At 38.2% G+C, this 20,939-nt stretch overlaps 1 protein-coding gene across 1 annotated transcript in view; it reads right to left on the bottom strand.

The window, feature by feature from the left end:
- Positions 1-11,466, bottom strand: part of igsf5a (immunoglobulin superfamily, member 5a) — a 16,345-nt gene extending 4,879 nt beyond the window's left edge. The window contains exons 1-3 of the mRNA XM_046040831.1: positions 11,397-11,466; positions 7,127-7,438; positions 3,126-3,416 (exon numbers count right to left, since the gene is read on the bottom strand). Of these exons, the coding sequence (XP_045896787.1) occupies positions 3,126-3,416; positions 7,127-7,438; positions 11,397-11,466 (673 nt within the window). The remainder of the gene's footprint in view (positions 1-3,125; positions 3,417-7,126; positions 7,439-11,396) is intronic.
- Positions 11,467-20,939: the final 9,473 nt, after the last annotated feature.

Below are 20,939 nucleotides of genomic sequence, written 5' to 3'. Positions count from 1 at the left end.
TCTCGTTCCCCTTCTTGGGGAACCAGGGTTACATACGTAACCCGAGACGTTCCCCTTCGAGGGAACTCGAACTGCGTCGGTTACGACACTATGGGAACGAGATACCCACTAAACCGTGCCGAAAACCCCGCCTGCCCCTGTGTGCAATAAAGGCACGACTAAGAGGAGAGCGCACGAGTGCCAGGTGCCGAAGGAAGGTCAAGACTGTAAAACCGAATGAATGTGTGCGGAGTGGCCCAGCCAGCCGCTAAACAACATCCTGCAAGAGGCCCCGGAAAGGAGGGCTCGAGAGGCCGCCTTGCCTCTGGTAGAATGAGCCCTCACGGCTACAGGTGAAGGCAAACCGCGCACCTGATAGGCCAGGGAAATAGTCTGAACAATCCAGTTGCTAATAATATGTTTGGATGCAGGGAGCCCGGCCCTGGGAGACCCATCCCCAAACATGAGACACACATCTCATGAGAATCTCCATCCGTGATGTACCGAGGGCAAGAAAAAAAACACACCTTCTGTAAATCTGGTTGCCGGACATGCTGGTAGACTTCTTCTTCAGGTAAGACACACTGCTTGTAGGACTGGAGCTTTCTTCAAACAACATACAGAGCGCCTGCTAAATAAAAAAAAGCTAATGATGAGTGTGTACAGGTGTGCTTTATACTCCTCCGGTTATTCCATCACACCTTACCGTTCTAGCAACAGGCCAATAGGATTGGAGTGATTTCATTCACGTTCAGACCTGCTTCGCCTAGAGGCGTTCCCATAGTGTCGTAACCGACGCAGTTCGAGTTCCCTCGAAGGGGAACCTGATGGTTAATTGTGGTTAATACTCTTCTTTATGGTCAACACAAAGCTGAGATAGGACATTCAAAACAATTATGATAAAATCTTTGTCAACAAATATGCACAAGTCAAATTAAGTAAAGGTTTTTCAGTCCTTTTTCCTCAACAAAATAAATTTCTTAATAAAATAAATAAAGTCCTAATTAGTGTATGATTCAAGTGAATAATATCAAACATTTATTGAATATTTATTGAACATTTGTTATATTATTACTGGAAAAAAAATTTCTGTTATTGTTTTATTGTCCAGCCCTATTACAACATGAACAGAGGATGCTAATGGGAGAGAAAAACTAATTTAGTCTGACGTATCTCACATGGGCCATATTGAGGTTTACACCTTGCACAGAAACCGACGGCGCTGCTTATCCAAAGCCTTCTCATTCTCACCATAAGCCCTTATCATTAACACATCGCGGGTTTCTCATCCAGACTGTTTCCAAATTGAACATAAAAGAAACCCAGTTAAAAGAATTGCCCTGCACACACTTTTTTTTATAGAGGATAGAAGCATTACACATATTTCTTATACGCATCAAAATAGGCTTTCTATTTCCCCTACAAAATGCAGATTGCTGCAAGAATGGACTTGTCACACTCCTTTTCCATCTTGGACAGCATGTTATCCGCGCTATCTGTGTGCACGTCCTGGTTGAAACCGTACACTCAGGGTTGTTGCTGTTAATGTAATTTCTATACAGTATGTGTTAAATGGGTTTTTTATTCAGTTAAAAATCCATTTTATTAGATTATTCTTCAATTATGCAGGTCATATGTTAATATCAAGTGTAGAGAGGATCTATTTGTGGATTCTCAGACATTTCTAAGACATGGACATGTAATGTAGTAGAGATGTATTAAAGAAATCACATTATCCTACATCAGGCAAAGAAGCAATGTGTCTAACTTTTTTCAATATTATGAAAGAAATATTGTTTGTTAAAGCCACTATGTATGCGTTGTTCTAGGGATGGTAAAGCCAGTCTGTCCACCACTTGCCCAGACTGAAACAACTGAGGATGAATCCTTATGTCATCGGTGACCCCTGGACTTTTCATCCAGCTACAAAAGTTTTCACTCACCATGTAATACATATCTCAACATCTACCTGGAGTCCGTTTCCCGTACAATGACTGAAGGTAGCATTTAGCTATCATTGTACAATGCACCTTTAAACTGTCCAACATCTGAAGTACGACGGTTTCCCAAACCTTTTGTACCTTGTTGGTACCACAGTGGTTTGAACCAACATAGTTTGAACTACAATGTCTCCTGATGTGTTCCGTCTGACTTTTATAGCAGTAAACTTGCAAAACTCACAAACTTTGTCATATTATGCTCTGACAGTTAATGTCACCGATATTAGATTAGATTATATGCTGCTTATCCTGCGTACAGGGTTGCGGGGGGCTGGAGCCAATCCCAGCTGACATCGGGCGAAAGGCAGGTTACATTATTATGCAAAATTATTATTTTTTGGCTTTTCTTATTGTTTTGTATACCAGCAATAACAAGAAAATCAACAAGAATATTAATAAAATCAACAATACAAATAGTATATAGCCTAATAAATTGATATAGCTTAAATATATGTTCTTTTTTCTTTGTCATAATGGAAATGAAAGCTCTCAAGAATGAATTCAATAAAGTACTTTCGTGAATTGTATGTTGTCTCTTTTTATATGTGTTTGTAATAAAGACTAGAGAACACCCCTCTTCTAAATGTTTTTTTCATCCTTTTACCTTCTGGTGACTCATGTAATAAATTAAGTACGTAGTTACCTCCATAGTTTTAACTCTGGTTTTGGGAAACATTTGCATTACAACTGCATAGTTCCAACCACAGAACTTGCTAGGTAGCAACGATGCATTTGGGAAACGCACCCCAGATGGACTTGCCAACACCCGCAGCTGTACTTTGCGTTTAGTGCTAATTAGCATACTAACATGCTATACTAACACAGGTAACATAGTAAACATTTTACCCATTAAACATCAGCACGTGACAATTCAATTAGTCAATCAATCTGAGCATGAAAGCATGTTAGCACTTTGACGTTAGCTTCTAAATTTAAAGTACTGCTATACAACCTCACTGGGCCTACAGTGTTGCAGTAGCATTAGTCTGATTGATACCACTGTCAGTGGGCTGCCACAGCACAAACGTTTTACATCCGACTCCACCTTAGTACGTTTAATAGCCAACTAACTATGCAACAAAACTGGGAGGAGTCTTTATGACAGCAGACGCATTGAGAGAAAAAAGCTGTGGAATATCTTCTTACCAACCACCAAGAAGACAGAGCTGGATTGTGGTTCTGTTAGTGTCGACACAGTCGCCAGACACTCCAATGTGTTCGTCCTAACTGCCAAAAACTTCAGGACACTTGTGGAGTTGAAGGAATCCCCATCAGCCATGCTGGTCGTGTTGTACAGGTTGCTGTCCACAGCTTCACCATTTTGGATCCAGCTGACAGTAGGTATGGGGAACCAAGCAGATGTTACACACTGGAGCTCCACCTCCTGGTCCTGCACCACCGTCATATTTCCTCCCATGATGGTTACTGAACCGCTCTCTGAGAAATAAAGACAGGGACAGAGGGGAGGTTAAGTCAGCCCTATTATTAGTCAATACTGCATTTAGAATTCTGACCCAGTCAGCTTAGTCACTGAGAGATGAGAACATGTTGTGTCCCCATTAGGTTCTTTGCTTAATTTGGGAAGTGATATTACTACCACCTCCCAAATGAGGGTTAGGGTTAGCAATTCTTCAGCTACACTGTTTTATAAATAATTTTATAAATCTATAGTACTTATACAGTGTTTGCTATTGAACTGTCAGTGTCCCTCATTAACGTCCCCTTGCAGAAAAACAATCTGTGCTCAACTCGTCTATTACCAAAATGCAAAGTGAGTGAACAAAAGAAAAATGGCGATGGCGCAATGGATAAGACTATGCCTTTGGTGTCCGTGACCATTAATTCTGATCGAATCCCCAACTCCGTTTGCAGAAATGCAGCCCCAAACTTTCAATGAACCTTCTAGTGATGGCAAGTTCGAGTCTTTTGACAGACTTGTTCATTCAAATCTCGTTCATTAAAATGAACTAATCTTTTTTTGAGTCATTTCGTTCATTTTAACTAGGCTGGTTATTGCGGCGCTGCAGCCCTCTAGTGGGCGATTAAAAAACAGCGCCGTTCTCAAACAGGGAAGGCTGCTTGGCTTGCTTTATTTGACAAAGTATAATGCCTCTTATTGCTGTATATCATCTTTATATAAACCCCCCTGGGCCCACAACCAAATTCAAACCATGTAAAAAAATATGTTGTCAATATGTAATCACCACTACTCTGGCTAAATCCTTCCATTTTCACAATCTTTCCCGAGTAGTATAAAACCAGATAAAGCCACATAAACCAGCCATATAAAGGCTTATGTATATAATTACTATCATTATCTCTGAAGTGCTCATTCATACAGTAGCCTAACGTCCCTATCCATGAGTAAAATATTAATAACAGATTTGCAGTAAATATATTAAAATAATAAGCTTGAAACACTATATGAATAAACACACTCTTATCAAAATTCAATAATAATCTGGATCAAGCCAACAAGTTCTTAAAGAACTCCAGCACAGAGAGAGGAACAGAGAAATAAACACATATAAAGCAGCAGTTTGGCAGGTCTGGACGCAGAATGGGCCACATCAGGTCCTGATTCTGCAGACAGAGAAACACACATGAGCACATCGCTCTCAAACACTGCAGGTTGTTCACCAGCCAAGAGCTGTGAAACAACAGCACGGCTCTGTTGATAAATAAAAAGGTAAAGTTACGTTGCGTTCTCTGGCGGACCTGGATCAGCCGTTAGCTGTAAACAGAGCTAACTCTAACGTTGCTACGTGGCTGTGTTTTAATGTTTTAATGACCAGGTCTGTTTGTTTTGGAGAGGAGACGACCTCGGAGGTAATTCGGCTCCAGGTAAAACTCAGGGCTCTGAAGTGGAGCGGACCCAGAACAACTCTCATCAGCTGTTAGCTGTAATATTAAACACTAGCAGGACTAAAGTTACGGAGCGACTGTGTTAAAACTATAACTTAGCACAACATCACTGCGCTGTAATAATGTTATGTTTTATTAAATGTCACATAGTTAACAAAATAGCTATACTATATCAGTCCAGTGACCTGCCTCTCATTCTCCGGCGCTGGCAGTCACTCAGCCTGCCGAGTGAATGAAAGACTGAGGAGGACCCATGTGAGCGCTGAACGAGTCGTTCATTCCTGCTCCACACTAGCTGTCACGTGACAAATGAACGACTCAGACCTAGAGACCCAAAGTTGCTATGAGTCGTGAACTAATCAGTTCTGTTTCCTGTGCTGACGGAGCCCATGCAGCTGCCATGTGACGAGTGAACATAAGAGTCCAAGATCCTTCACACATGCGTGAAAATGAACGAATCACTCACTGAGACAACCCGTTCAACCCGAGTCATATACACGATTAGGTCTTATGAACGAAACGTTCTTTGAACGACACAACACTAGAACCTTCACCATGCATCATTGTTGCCTGCAGAAACTAATTCTTGTACTGCTCTCCAGCCCTTCCACAAACAAACTGCCTTCTGCTGCTGCCAAATATTTCACGTTTTGACTCATGAGTCCAGAGCACCTGCTGCCATTTTTCTGCACCCCAGTTCCTGTGTTTCCGTTGAGTTCCTTTCATGAAGGTCACTTCTGACCAGACTTCTCCGGACAGTAGACAGGTGTACCGGGGCATCACTATTTTCTGCCAGTTCTGAGCTCGTGGCCCTGCTGGACATTTTCCGAATGCGAAGGTAAGTGAGCATGATGTGTCTTTCATCTGCTGCAGTAAGTTTCCTTGACAGACCACTGACCTGTAAAGCCCTGTTTGCCTGGGACAGACCTTGCTGATGCAGTATAACCACCTTGTGTCTTGTTGCTGTGCTCAATCTTGCCATGGTGTATGACTTTTGACAGTAAAACTTCTTCAGCAGCATGATCATTACAGTGGCTACCTTTATAATAATTAAAAGATGTCTTATGTTGTATTTTGTTCACCAGTAGGTTATATTTGTTTGAATTCTGTTATACAGGCTGTAAATGTTTTACTAGGCTGTCCTCAACTTCCCTCTTTACAGCAGCAACATTTTTTACTCTTTCTCCCTGAACAAAAGGTTGTCATATTCATGGCTGGAAGTTTTTCCACAAATTGAACATTCAAAGACACTTGTGTCAGTACAGATGAAAATAACTGAAATTAACATAGTTTCTACATGTAAAGCAGCTTCCCTTTAAAGGTGATGGGGAGATAATGAGCACTATACTGGCCATCCAGTATGTGTGTGTGTGTGTGTGTGTGTGTGTGTGTGTGTGTGTGTGTGTGTGTGAATATCTAAAATACTGTAATTTTTGGTCATCTTTTTCATCAGAAATTCTTTGGCTTGTTATTGCCACAGGCTGCTGAAAAGTCAGATGAAAAGAGCTCACTGCTGCCCTCCTGAGTACATCCCAGTCACAACAGCTTCCTTGCAGCTACACTCAGATACTTTTCATAGAGTGAATGTAGAAATATTGAACTAAGTATTAAAAAAATTAGTATAATTAGGATGGTGTCCAGGTGAGGGCAGTGTGTGTGGCACATAGGATATTAATATGTAATTGCCCACTGTAATGAATTATACTATGTTACTCATTGTTTTCATAAAATGAACTAAACGATTAAATTGTGGAAAATCTAACTGATCTAAAAGTTTAACGTTTATATTTGTATGCGCGATCTAAGCAGTTTAGAACTAGCTCAAGCAAGTGACCTTCAGGTGGGCTTCAAGAGGTTTTATACATCCAAAGAACTTCTATGAAAAACAGGCCAGGCTTCTATTTGAGACCCGTGTCTATTTGTCAAAGCATGTAGCCACATCAGGCCAGTAAAAGGGACAAGTGTCTAATTGGGACAAAGCTTTTAATTTAAGTTTTACAGTGTGCACATTATCTTGCATGTTTACCACCATCCATTCAATTTCAAACAATTCTGTTTGGAGTTAAAAAGGGCATGAGATGCGCCAGCCAACTCACTCATTTTGTATTTATTTATGACCCTGAAAGGAACTTCCTCTTCTGGGTTTTTTGCTTACACAGTGAGGTAAGAGGTCAAAGGACTGCTACAAAGCAGCATGTGTCTCTCAAAATACCAAACACCACCCTGCCCAGAGTCATTAAACACACAGCCTACAACTGCAGCCTGGTATGTGGTGACATTACCTTGTACATAAAGCTGTGCTGTCTTTGATCCATACTCCCCCAGCACAGCGCAGATGATCGGGCCGGACTCCCTGCGGGTGACGCTATGGATGGTGAACTCCACACAGTTGATGTCACCACTGGAGTAGATTCTGGCTGAAAACTGATTTGAGAATGTGGTTACGTTACTGTTGGCAACAATGAGGACCAGATTCCCTCTGACAGTCCAGGTCATGAACTCCATTTCTCCTTGCACAGTGGCATTGAATCGCACATCGGAGCCTTGTAGCACTGTTGAATTCAGCGGCGCCAGCAGGAATTTTTCTGACACTGCTGAATCAAAAAGAAATGAAATGTCAGGAATGAGAGATGAGTTATAAAGTTCATCTCATCAGAAATAGAAAAAACACTCCTTACATAATGACTTGATTTGGATTTAAATGTGCATTTTGCTCTATTGAACATTTGAGCAGCTGTCATTTGTGTTGTATTGACTGAATATTGTCGGGCACTGTTGTTCAACCTGACCTTTAGGGGTAAATTGCAAATACACAGGGATATAAATATTTGGTGAATATTGTATACTTATTAGGACCTACAAACATGTAGATTCCAGTTTTTTACAACTGCGAACAAGCATTTTTTCAATGATGAATTGACTTTTTCAAAACTCTTCACACTGTTAGCACAACAGAAGTCTATGTGGACCAAACTGAGACTGACTCTTGCCTTGCTATAATACAAAATGCATTGATTTAACACAAAAGGAAGAGGTGGGGGTGGCACATACATAAGCTGCTTGCCTTTGGTGTGGAAGACCTGGGTTTGACTCCCACTGTGACCATCCACCAATGTGTCCCTGAGCAAGACGCTTAACCCCTAGTTGCTCCAGAGGCGTGTGACCTCTGACATATATAGCAATTGTAAGTCACTTTGGACAAAAGCATCAGATAAATGTAATGTAAAAGACATTCAATAACCACAGTTTTCAAAATTCAAGAATTCTTTTCTCACTCAAAGTCAACCACCAGAAAAACCATGTGTATCCACAGCCAATTTTGCAAATTCTTACATAGTGTTACTGTTAAATTTAAGTTCAAAACCTTACATGTATTCAAATGGACAGCAATTTGCAAAATTACAAACCCCATTGAAATACATTCAAAATTCTAAAAAAGAGGATTATTGAGACAAGTAGTGAAATAGTATTGATTGAAATTATGTAAATTTCATGTAAGACAACAGCAAAGATGACCAAGAGCTGTAGTCTCTGATGACATTAGGGCTACTATGGTAACCAGGTAATCAACCATGGGCTGTCATTAAAAGAGACTGGTCTCAGAGAGCAGCCAAATGTGACCCACTCAACAGTGGCATCAATTGTCAGAATCTTCTTCTTCCAGGACGGAAGTTGATTGGCAAAAACTAACTTTGTTTTGTTTTTTGAGCAAGCATTTACAGTGCAGACTTTTGTTTTCCTTGCAATTTTCATTTACTCTAGCTTATTTTTGAATTAATTAATTGATGGCTGTGAAGATACAGTTTTATTCAATTGCTAACCTGCATTGGTCAAAACTGAAGTCACATTGTCAAAACTCTTCACACAGTCAGCAAAACAGAAGTGTATCTGGACCAAACTGTGAATCATTTTTCATTGCTTTCATACAAAATGCATTCAATGACCACTTTCTCCAAAATCCATGAACTCTTTTCCCATTACTACTTCACGACCTGCAAAACATTAAATACCTGCAGCACATTTTTCAAATGCTAACACACTGTGTCCAAAACTGTTCAAAACACGTTCAAAACAAAATGTTTGGAAATTTCCTGAATTTTTGCTGTAGCTGGACAGATACAGTATATATAGAAAATCTTTGCAGAACATTTACATCCATTTTATGTTTTAGAGAAATATGTGTGATGTTTCGAATTCGGTTTTACTGTAAAACTTCAAGCTGAGTGTAAAGAATTGTATTTTAGCAGAACTCGTTCAAGGGGATGGTACATCAATTACAGACTGTGGTCATTGGGTCTCAGGTACCAGTGTTAACTATGTAAACAACTGGAAAAAAAGTGCATTGCAGCACTGAAATGTCAGGAACTTCTTTTTTTCACAAGTAAATTACTGATTGCATTTCTGATTCTTTCTTGTAACATATACTATAGTACAGTCAATAAAGTGAAAATATGTTACAGGTTTCTTCCATTTTTTTCCAGTCACTTTGGTACATTTGCAAAACTATTTGTATTGGTAAACTATGACTAAACTTTTGATGATTGAAAATGCAGAAGGCATAAATACATTTCAACAGTACAGAGTTACAGTAAACATTGCAAGAGATTGGACAGGATTCACAGTTACAGTTTTACTGTATGCACTGTAATTTGTTGACACCATGTCATTGTGATGCAGAAAATAAAAAAACAAGACTATTTTACAGCACTGCATAGCACAACGGAAACAATTACAAACTAAGAAATGGAAACATGAAAACACCCCCCCAGGTTGATGTTCCTGTCTATTGGGCCACAGATTCTTAATTAGACTGTAGGACACATTTACAAAACAAGTTTAATAGACACATGTAGGAAAATGCAGATTATGACGTGTTCAACCATTTTGCATGTAGTGACTTACGCAATGAACTTATGTCTAGATGTTTTGGGGGGTAAGACTTCTCAACAAAGAACCAGTATACTGTAATAAATTGTGATCAACATGAGTAAGCAATTGATAATGTAGGAAACAGCAGACAAATGTACATAATAATTTGCATAAAAGTGTCAAAGCATGTGCAATTTGCAATTTCTCAAAAGACTGAGAAATTGCTTTTACATATGATGTGCACAAGCGACTAGATGATGTGGAGGTTGAACAAGATGTGAGAAATGTATCAAAGTGACTGAAAACAACATTATTCTATAATAAAATACTGATTTATATGAAAATATCAGTCACATTTCAGGGATAAAAGTTCAACAAATGTACGTAATGCTTCCTGTTGTTAGTGTTTTGTAGGTCAGTGTGTTATGAGTGACAATGTATGCTTTCTGAGTAGGTATTGTTGCCAGTGTTTTGGCTGAACGAGTTTATTTTGAGGCTTACTTGAAGTGTTTTGGTGGTTTGAGTGACTTTTGGAGGTGAGATTAACTGTTTGGCCAGGATGCAAGTTGGTAATACAGAGTTTTGAAAAAGTGGCTTCAGTTTTGACCATTGCATCTTAGCTATTGAAAAAAACTGTAAAGCAAAGTGAAGCTTTTCCAGTTTTCCTGTTGCATTTCGATAACTTCCTGTTGTATACCGTTGTACATTATATAAAGACTTACCATTCATACATACTTAAAGACTTACATACACACCACCAAAACAATAAAGAACACAAAGATTCCCATAAAATGATGCATCTACTGTAATGCTACCTGTTGTTAGTGTTTTTTGGTAATTGTGTTGCAGTTGGAGAGAACTACTGTTGGTGTTTTTGTAAAATTATTTGATTTAAACAAGTATGCAGTGTTTTGGTTGATTTGGTGCATTTTGGGTGTGAAATTAACTGTTGTGTAAGCTGCATGTTGGTACAGACAATAGTGTGAAGAGTTTTGAAAAAGTAAACTCAGGACTGAAAAATTCTTGTTAGCAATTGTAAAAAACTGTAATACATTTATTTTATTTTAAGTCATATCGTGCCTCTTTTTATTTTTTTTGTAGCCTAGTTGATGGAATTGACAGAAGGAATAAGTTTTGCATGTTACTGTATGGAAACACACAATGCTCTTTGTTCAAATCAGTGCTTGAGCCACGTTTGTCAGGGTTATGTAAATATTACAGAGGACGTTGGTTTTGTTTTGTTGGTTCGAAACTCAAACACTGGAGTGATCCTTTACATGTCGAGCATTAAAGTTGAGGTAGAGTTTGTGAACGTTTCCTTGGATGTGCTATTGTTATTATCGCATCCTTTCGGTGTAAGTAAGTATTTCTGTATCCATATCTAACAGTCTCCTGCCTCTGAAATGAGCAACACTGTTTACATTTTGATGAGAATGTCTGATTCGATAGAGCAGTTTGCTTTGGTTCAGCTTTCCTCCTTCAAAACAGCACCATGAGTCATAAACGCTATTCTTCGGTATTGGACAACAAATTGCATAAAATGCAAGAATCCAGAAAGTTATTACCTGAAAAACTATGGTGCACAGTTAACCTCATCAAGCAGGCTGTTTATTTTTCCAAACTCTGTCCGGTTCAGCAGGTTTATACAGACTTTATAAAATTATTTGAAAAATTAATGCTGACCTCCAGTTGCACACAATAATAAATGGATGCAGAAGAGGTTAGGCCATGACGTCCAGGAAGCAGACAACATGCTAGTGTTGTTATCCTGAAAGATGAAAGAGAGACAGCTGTGAGAACCTGCAACAAATCCTTTTCTCCTCTAAAATGTTCAGAAAGGTCTCTTGTGCATTTGGTCTCTAATGTGAACATAATATTTGTATGCATATTGGTTCAAATGAACTCGAATGAAAGCCGGAAGAGGACAGTAAGTAGTCACTTGATGTTAATGTCAGTGAAAGTGACTTTAAAATGATTTTGCAGCTGTAAGAATAGATGAGAAAAAGTTATTAAAGCTCTATAGTGCTGAATTAAACAAATAACAGGAGGCCATAAACGCAGCCATTACTTCTCTATCAACAGAGGGCGGGGTATCGAGCAAATGTTGAAATGATTTTATACTTCCATCATTCATTTACACTAAATGAAAACATCACAATAATTAGGGAAGCCCATATTATCATAATTTTATGCTTCTATTTCTGTTGCTTCCTTGCCGCAAAACTAAACAGATGTAACGTATGTGGTACATACTGTCTTCACTCTTTTAAAGCTTATTCATTCTTTGCTAGTGTTGATATCATAACAGCCGACTCTTAAAAATCCTCTCAGTAGTTCGAATCTCTGTCCTCGAAACTAAATATTCCTCGGAAGTAGCAGCATCTTCAGTTAGACAAACTTACTGTGTGAGAGCTCCTGCTGCGGTGTGTGGAACGGATCAAACTTTCATTTCCTGAAACCTTAGATGAGCAGCAGGACTCCACCTAAGGCTGTGAAACTCGCACAGGGAGCAAGGTTCAGGTCTGAAACCCTGCCCTTATCAGCTCAGTATACCTGTCAGTCAGTAATAATGTCCCAGCAGCCTGTGTGTGTGGATGTGGGTGTGAATAGACAGGGGAGGTGGTTGTGTCTTATCACAAGATTAATCCCATGGTACGTTGTTTGTGAGTCAGTAAGCTTTCAGTCTGTTTTTATTGCCTGATTTTCTTTTATGCTTGTCACTAAAATTTCATTCTTCACTTTATTCGTCCGTCACCTAAATTCTTATTTCATTCTGCAACCACTGTATCCACTCCCACTGGGGCTGAGAGAGCAAAAACAAAAAAGATGGAAAAAACTAAACTAACTATCTAAAATGTCAAATTAAATGCAAAAAGACAACTGAAACAACTGTCTAAATACATTTCTTAAAGGCTCTGAATACTTATTTTCTCAATCAGCTTCTTACCACAAGTGATTCATTCCTACATGAACATAGTATTTTCTTCCAAAGTTACACCACTAATTTTGCATGAGAGATTTTTCTTTTTTTCTTTTATCTCACAGCTTTGAAGATAATGATGCTCAGTTAGAAACAGGTGATGTGTGCACTAATCAGAACTGAACAATATTTGACACTTGGTGTTTTTTTTGGGAGTCCATTAAATCTGATCAAACAGCCCACAGTCCTGGTGAAGTTTCTCCACTGTTAAAAAAGATTATATCTAAAGGTTGTTTTTTTTTTAACTTTGATTGTTGCTTACTTAATTAATAAAAGTGGGCGCACTTTTTATTTATTTGTGTATGTGTGGCTCCACACACATGTTATTCCTCTGGGCTGTTTTTTATCAAGCTTCTCAAAGTGCCATTTTAGTCTTTAATGCTGAGAATTCATGAAATGTACTCCTACTTTTAAATTTAAGAATAAAAGCTGAGAATCACTCTCACTCTCCCAGTTAGTAACCAAACACAATTCATGCAAATAGCCAGCTTCACAGGAGTAGTAGGGGAGAGCGGGGTACGTTGTCTCGTGTGTAAGTTGTCACACTGCTCATAACTCCAACACTAGAGCCTCTATGTCAGAAATCAAATAGCCATTTTGTGTTCTTCAACTTCCTGTTCACATGTGGTCAAGGTCACTCTAATCTGAGGTGAGCACAATTTTATTATTTTTTTGCTTCAAAAGTAAAACATTTGCACTTTTAAGCTAACCTTGAGATTTTGCCAACATTAGCACACATGTCAGTTTGGGGAAAGTTGTCACATGTGATTACTTGCCCCAGTACAAATAAACACAGAACATGCTCAAAAAACTATGTGAAATTGTGTAATTACCTCTGACACAAGTATTAAATGATACTGTAAATAGAATATTATGCGCTGTAGAGTATATACGGTCTTATACTGCAGGCATGTAGTATGTTAGTAGATACAAACACAAACACACACTCTACATGATCCAGTTATTAATTTAGTTAGGCAACCAGGGTAGTAGACAAATAAGCTTGTAATTCATTTGTAATTGCAAGGAGGAATGTGTTTTTAAAGGAAGGAAGAAAATTATCAACAGAAGACAGAGAATGACTGTACACCGCCTGACATAATGTTAAAGGCAGTCAGGCAGGTGAAGTTGAAGAACAAATCAACCAAGTACAGCTAAGAATTCTGACGTTAGCCGCTGACATCTCTTTTGGCCTCATCTATGTGGAGCCATTTTCATACAGTATTCCAAAGAAGACGTGGTTTAAGTGTGTGAAATGCAACAAATGGGCCTGCGATGTTTGCACCTCAGGCCAGGCAATTTATGTGTGCCAGAACTGTGACTCTAAACACTTGTCTGATTAGTCAGATAGATAGATAATGCACATTGTTGCATTAGTGTGTTTAAACAAATCTGTTTAGTTAAGAAGTTATACATTTAAGCAAGTTATCTGCAGCTTTACATTAAATTACCATAGATCTATTTGCATTCCAGAGAACGTTTGATTTTAAAGTTCAAAGAAAGAGGTTGTGCCATTTAATGTGTGCTCTGCCAACATTTTTGTTTTGAATTAAATTATTTATTTTCCAAATTCTCTAGGTTTGATTGTTGATTGATTTTATTTTTAGTTCTGGTTACAATTTGAAATTGAAATCAATTTTCACAATTAAGTGTTCTAACTGTTTGATAATCCAGTGTGACAACTTACCTGCTGATGGGGCAAATTGTCACAAGTGCAAACTCTCTATTCAACAGTCTACGGCTCCATAATGAAATAAGATATGAAGATGTAATGAATACAAAACTTCTGCCCAAGACTTCATTCTTTCATTTGGTATGACATTTGTACCATTGTGATGTACGGTGCTCAGTAAATATTAGATGGTGTGAAAAGTGTGACAACATACCCCGCTCTCCCCTAGGCGCAATTTATGGAGCTCATATAAAGATAAACTTTTTTTAATCTTTCATTTATTAAAGTGTAGGCCCATATCATAATGTATTATCTTGTAAATCTTTATTGTTAAATGTGTGTTGAATATAAACTCTTCTGAGGAATTTTACCATTCAATGTGAATTTATCTGAGAATATTCTTAAATGAGGAAATCTATTCAGTGATTGGTCCTTGGCTACATCGTCATCCAAAATCCCGTTTGCAGCACAGCAAAGTGTCGTAAATCAGCACTAAGACTGACACTTAAGATTTAGTCCTACACGTCACTCAAATTAGGACTGAGATGCTTGATAACTAACTTTTAAGTACAGCTTTGAGCCAACAATTTTATTACTCTTAAGTCAGTTCTTAGCAGTGTTCTTATGAGTAATTCTGAGAAGCTTGATAAATACGGGCCCTGGTCAATAGTTAGTGGCAGCAATGCACAAAACAAGTGTAGTAATGTGCCCGCAAAGCCAGTGAAGAGGAATACTTCCAGCAAGTTAAATGCATGTAAACAATGCAGAATTCAAATTATCTTTTAAGTCTTAAAAGATGGGCTTTACAAAAGTTTCATGACATGTGTGTTAGTCCTCAAGGATACACACAATGCATCTCAGAAAGAAACACTGAATGTAAATATAACTTTTGTTTGTTTACAAGAAAACTCCTGAGGGCACCTTCATGATGTGAAGCCAAGTTCTCAGGGGCTTTAAAGTCTTGTGATGCCTCAGAAGAAACTGTTGAAAGTTACTCACTCTCTAGTTATTGAAAATTGAGTGAGTGATTACCAGTGGCGTAGAGTATTTAAGAACATTTACCCAAGTAATGTACTTAACTAAAAAATTTAGGTATTTTCTTTTCATTCCACTTTCTATCTCAGAGGGAGATTTTACTACGGGAGAGGGACTTTCTTTTTTTTCATTTATCCGACAGCTTTAGTTACCAGTTATTTTACAAATAAAGATTTTTAGACACTAAACATATGAAGATTTAATAAAATACGTTTTGTTATACATTAAACTGCCCAACAGTTAATTCAAGTACAACTGACAAAATTTCAAAAATAAAGAAAATAATCAGTAGATTAATCCATAATAAAAATAATCATTAGCTGCACTGCAAAACAAAACAGTTCAAATTAGCTCCACCTCAACAATTACAACAGTATTATCCTGCTTTTACGTCAATGTTTTTTACATGAGTAAATAATAATAATAATAATGTACTAACATATCCTTTATAACTTTGATTCAAGTGCAGGATTTGTGTAGTTTGTCCACCTCTGCTAATTACAGCTTCCTTGATAGGCAGAAACCGTATGTAATAAGACATGTGGTGCTGTTGTTTCCAGCACCCTTTACGTGAAGATAATGTTGCTTTTATTACACATTACATGACATCTTCCCTTTATGCACAGACAACGACATCTGACAGCTGTAGTTACTTGCAGACCCTCTTTATAGGGTTAGGTTGAACAGTGGTGGAATGTAACTTGTTATATTTGCTTTATATTTACTACTTAAGTACTAGAAGTACTATTTTGGAGCACTTTATTTGAACATTTCCATGTTAAGCATTTTTTTACAGATTAACTACCAAACAATAACTGCAATATTACAATTAGCTCCACATGAACCATCTCAAATATTGCTCAGGTATTAATGCCACTGTACTGAATTGTATAATATGACACATAATAATAATCACAGAACAACACTCACAGAGGCAATTAATGAGTACTTTTGATATATTTTGCACGTTTTGCTTCTAAAAGCAAAACTCTCATCAAATGGGGGCCCGTGTTCTAATTTGTGTCAATTTAGGGGTCCTTGGTGTGAAAAAGTTTGAGAACCGCTGGTTTAGGTTATAGGCAAAGGGGGATTTTAGACATTTTAAAAAAGTTTCAGAAAATTCTTATTTATGCCTACATAAATTCATATGTATGCCAACATAATTGCTTTAAACACTGATCACAAACCAACTTTACCGTCTTCACTTTGGCCCTGCTGCAGGTTGGTAAATGTGGAGGCTTGTGTGTGAACTACTGTGGAGTGACCTGTTGACCTGCGATACATTTTGATGACTGTCAGTGGGATGGCTGCAACAAGTTCGTCACCACCAAGGTCATCTTTGTTACACTGTAATGTAACGCAGGCTTTTGCTGAGTGAAGATTGTTCATGTAGGAAAGAAAACCTTTTCATAAGAAGCTGGTTCTGAGTGAGTGATGTTTTCAATCCTAACCACTAGAGGTCACTGTAGGATCATATTCCACTTACACAAAATGCAGAAATTAGTATTTTATATGCAATTATGCTATTTCATTTTATTCTATCTGTAAAAAAAAAAAAGAAGAAGAAGAAAGAAGAAACAAAAGAACAAATTAGGTGGACAGACATACATTTGAATGCATGAAAATGACATAGTTAATTTTACCTGCACAGAAATAAGATTAACTACTCTTTCCGTGTTACCAACTGACTACTTATGAAAACATGTAATTCAGCTGCCTAGATTCTGTTTAAGTGGAAGTCTGTGTGCATGAAGACAAAGTAATTAAAATGCAGTATATTATATACAGTCTACACATATATTCAGTATGCATTGCAGTGTTGGAATAAGTTACGTAAGATAATTTACTTAAATAAAAGAAGTAATATCGCTCTATAAAATACTAGAAAAGTCCTGATTTCAAACCTTTACTTCAGTAAAATACAGAAGTGCTTGCAACAAAATATACTTCATAATTCATCACCATAATCTATAAAGTGACCACATTTTTCATATGTAAATCCTTAATCCGTTAAGTATTTCCCCCTGAAATGTAGTATAGTAAAAATGTTAATGAATCATTAAGTGAAAGTACTTGAATAAATGTGGTGGAGGTGGTAACAAAGTACACCCTCCACCACTCGCTGGATGTTTGATTTGGGTCATATGGCAGTCAAAATTACATTATCATTTTGTGTTTTTCCTGTTTCTCACAAGTGTTCAAAAACCCCCAGCAGTGAAGTCTACTAAAACTGGAGAACTAATTGGCAGCGAGAGCGTTTCAGAAGGCCTTTAGTGGATGAGTAGCAGACACGATGCAGCGGGGAAGATGCGATCTGTCTTTCCACTGTTCTGTATATAGGCTCCCCTGGCCAACACTCATGGTTTTATGAGGGCAGCAGTATAGTATGAGCTGGAATGTCTCCAGACATAGCTGGTATTGTATAGGCAGAAGCGAGCAGACAACCATGAAAAACAGGAAGTAGATAATGGGGGAGGGTCAGTAACAGCAGGCCCTCTGATCCCCTGTAAACGCCCTGTGATGGAAGTAATTCAGAGGCCTCTTCTGCCACCAGAGCTGCTGTGTCAGAGATCATCAGTCATAACTCGTCATACATGCTCGGCCTTGCGTCGGCTGGTTGACTTGTCGGGCATCTAACGGTCCTTTTGTTTCACTCCATTGTTTGCGACCATAGATTAGTTCCATTCAATTGCCCCCTTATCTGAGAAAATAACGTATGACCCCACAAAGTAATACTTTCCTAACAAAAAGGGGACGCCTTCAGAGCATGCATTAATTGCCATTGTGGGATTTGTTTTTGTTGTGTCAGCTGTTGGCTAATCAATGGTTAAAGCCGACTAAGGTTTATTGTTACTGAGCTTATTAGGCCGTGTTGCCACTGGGGCAAGCCTCCGCCCTCTCTCACATGTAAATGACTGTGTTAAAGGCAGGTCATGGGCACTCCCCTCCTTAGGCTGCACATTCGCATTCCTTTGACTGCTAAGTGGACAAATACAACACAATATGTTATTTTTAGAAACTGCATGTGACACGTTGTGAATTGATTGTATATCAGTTTATAGATATATGTATATATTCACAGATTAAATATTAAGTATATGTCACAAGCCATTTTTTAAAGCTGCTGGAAAGTAGCTGGTATTACAGTTCAGTAACTAAATGTTGCATCTATAAAGGCCTAAAAGTATTATCTTTAAACCAGTCTCACATTTCCTCCTTAAAAGAGGCCAATTCTGCGAGTTTAGTTCATTTTTGTTGGTTTTAACTTGATTTCAGATTAGTTGAAACAATCTTTTTTTAACCCGTTAAATGTCTGAATAATAGCACAACACAACACAACACAATATTGGATAGTAATGTTGAATTGATTGCACAAGAGGCTACTACAGTTGCAATATAGAGTTGATATAACATCGCCCCTTAATGTTTGTGTGGGTTCATGCTGTGAACTCTGGTGGTTCTGAAGCCCTTCTCGCGCAAACTGGTGTAATCTGGCTTTACCCGTCGCTCCATATGTGAAGGCTGCGTTCACTGCATGGGAGAAATCCACTTAGTAAGACAGTGAGAGAGCGAGGGAGAGACCCAGATTTTCCTTACATCCAGCTCCTCCATTTACAGCCATCTCCGTCACCTCTCTACCTGCCTGCCGCACATTCTACACCACTGTGGCTGCTTTACAGGGTGGCAGTAAAGAAAGTGAGTTTCTTTACACAACACAGCTGTCCACTCTCACCTGTTTCTGCCAGGTGTGCGTGTGTGTAAGAGAGTGAAGAAGATAAATGAACCATTTGCCCTCCGTCAAAGAGGCTTTGGATGAGGTCACCTTTACCTTCATCCTGTCTCCCTCCCCTGAGGATTATGCCAATGTCTCTGTTCCAGTTACCTCTGAGACAAGTCAGTGCTCCATTTATTCTTTCATCAAGTCAAATATATTAATTGTTTGTGCCAAACCATGAGGCTACTTTGCATTATTACCTCTTTCTGTGAGTTAAAACAATATTTTTTCAAAGAATGAGCAGTTGTTGGAGTAGCAGTCTTGTTCTCTCCTGCCAGTGTTCTTACGACTCAAGAGGGAACAAGAGAGTGAAAAGGAGGGAAAGGACAGCAACAGGCAGCAGCTGTGATGGAAGGGCTCTTCCACACTCTACACAACAACAGCATTGTTATCTGAGACCTAACTAATGCAGTTCCCCCTCCTCCACTCTTCCTTTTTCCCTCCCTCCATCATGTATATACTGCATCTTTACAGAGACTCCTGCGGAGAGCTGCAGGACATTCATTTACAACGGGCTGATTTTCAAAGCCATTTGCACAAGACAGAACAGAGAAATGTAGAGTCAAACAACAGCTTTGCAAGTTGCTTTTCAGTTCAGTGGTGGAAGAACGTCCATAATCTAATTATTTGGACATGCTTTTGATGTTTTAGTTAGTTTACTCAGTAGATCACACACTTATTCATTTTGAATTTTGCCTGTCAAATAGAAAACAGATTACGCTGTAAAGCAGACTCCATGTTGTTCTGAACACAAAGTTAATCAATAGGTTGGAGAACTACTTATAAACCAGGTATAAGCTGCCCCACTATTTTTACCTACGTGCTGGGCTAACTCAGTTCATTGCAAGAGCGTCACTTTGTGTTTAAAAGTGGTGGGGACATAAGGGCTCAGATTAGGGGCGTGATGATACATTTGGGTCATGAGACGTGATTTTTAGCACTATTTAGATTAAACATTTGATGCTGAAATATATGGATGAGGGGTCTTGGGGTACAGAAGTAATTTCCTGCATTCTGGAGACATTTTCTGCTCCAATTTATGGTGGAAATGTCTTTTTTTAAAGAGGAAAAACTATACTGCATTGCATGTTTTCTTATTGTGCAAATCAACCTTTCTCAAAGCATTTTCATTTGTTAGTTAACATTTCTTGGGTCAAGCTGTTTTGCAGTACTTTTTTAAGAAATCCTTTCAAAAAGTGATGGGGACAAAATCAGCCATTTCAAAATGTGGTGGGAACATTTTCTTCTACTATTGTATCCTTATTTTACCATAGAACGTCTTTAAGAGCAACACATGTTGGAGAATGGTACAGTACAAAATAATCAATTCTGGAAGAAGTAGTAGAAACACCATAATGTAAAATAATCCATTACAAGTAAAAGTCCTGCATATAACATAGGCCTATGCTTTCACAAGGCATTATATTTTACATACAATTTTAGCATATACGGTAGTAAAACGTATGATAAAATGCAGTGGAAAGAAAGTATAAACAAGTATAAACAAGTGCCTAAGTGCTGTTCTCAGTTATTCCACCGCGGCATAAACAGTATTAGATGTTCATTCTCTGCTCATGAGTTGAATGGATAAGGCACTGAGAACACAAATAAAAAGAGATATTTCATGGCATCCATGGCATGATTTATATATGACTATAATGATTTCTGTATTTTAATACATGTATTTTAATATGGATGTTATGGTGTCTAGTGACTTGGACCTGTGCAGAAAAAGTTACAATTGTTGTTGTACTTGTACAAGGA

Source organism: Micropterus dolomieu, linkage group LG23, assembly GCF_021292245.1.
Source record: "Micropterus dolomieu isolate WLL.071019.BEF.003 ecotype Adirondacks linkage group LG23, ASM2129224v1, whole genome shotgun sequence".
Lineage (NCBI taxonomy): Eukaryota > Metazoa > Chordata > Actinopteri > Centrarchiformes > Centrarchidae > Micropterus > Micropterus dolomieu.
This window is presented reverse-complemented; position numbering and strand designations above follow the sequence as displayed.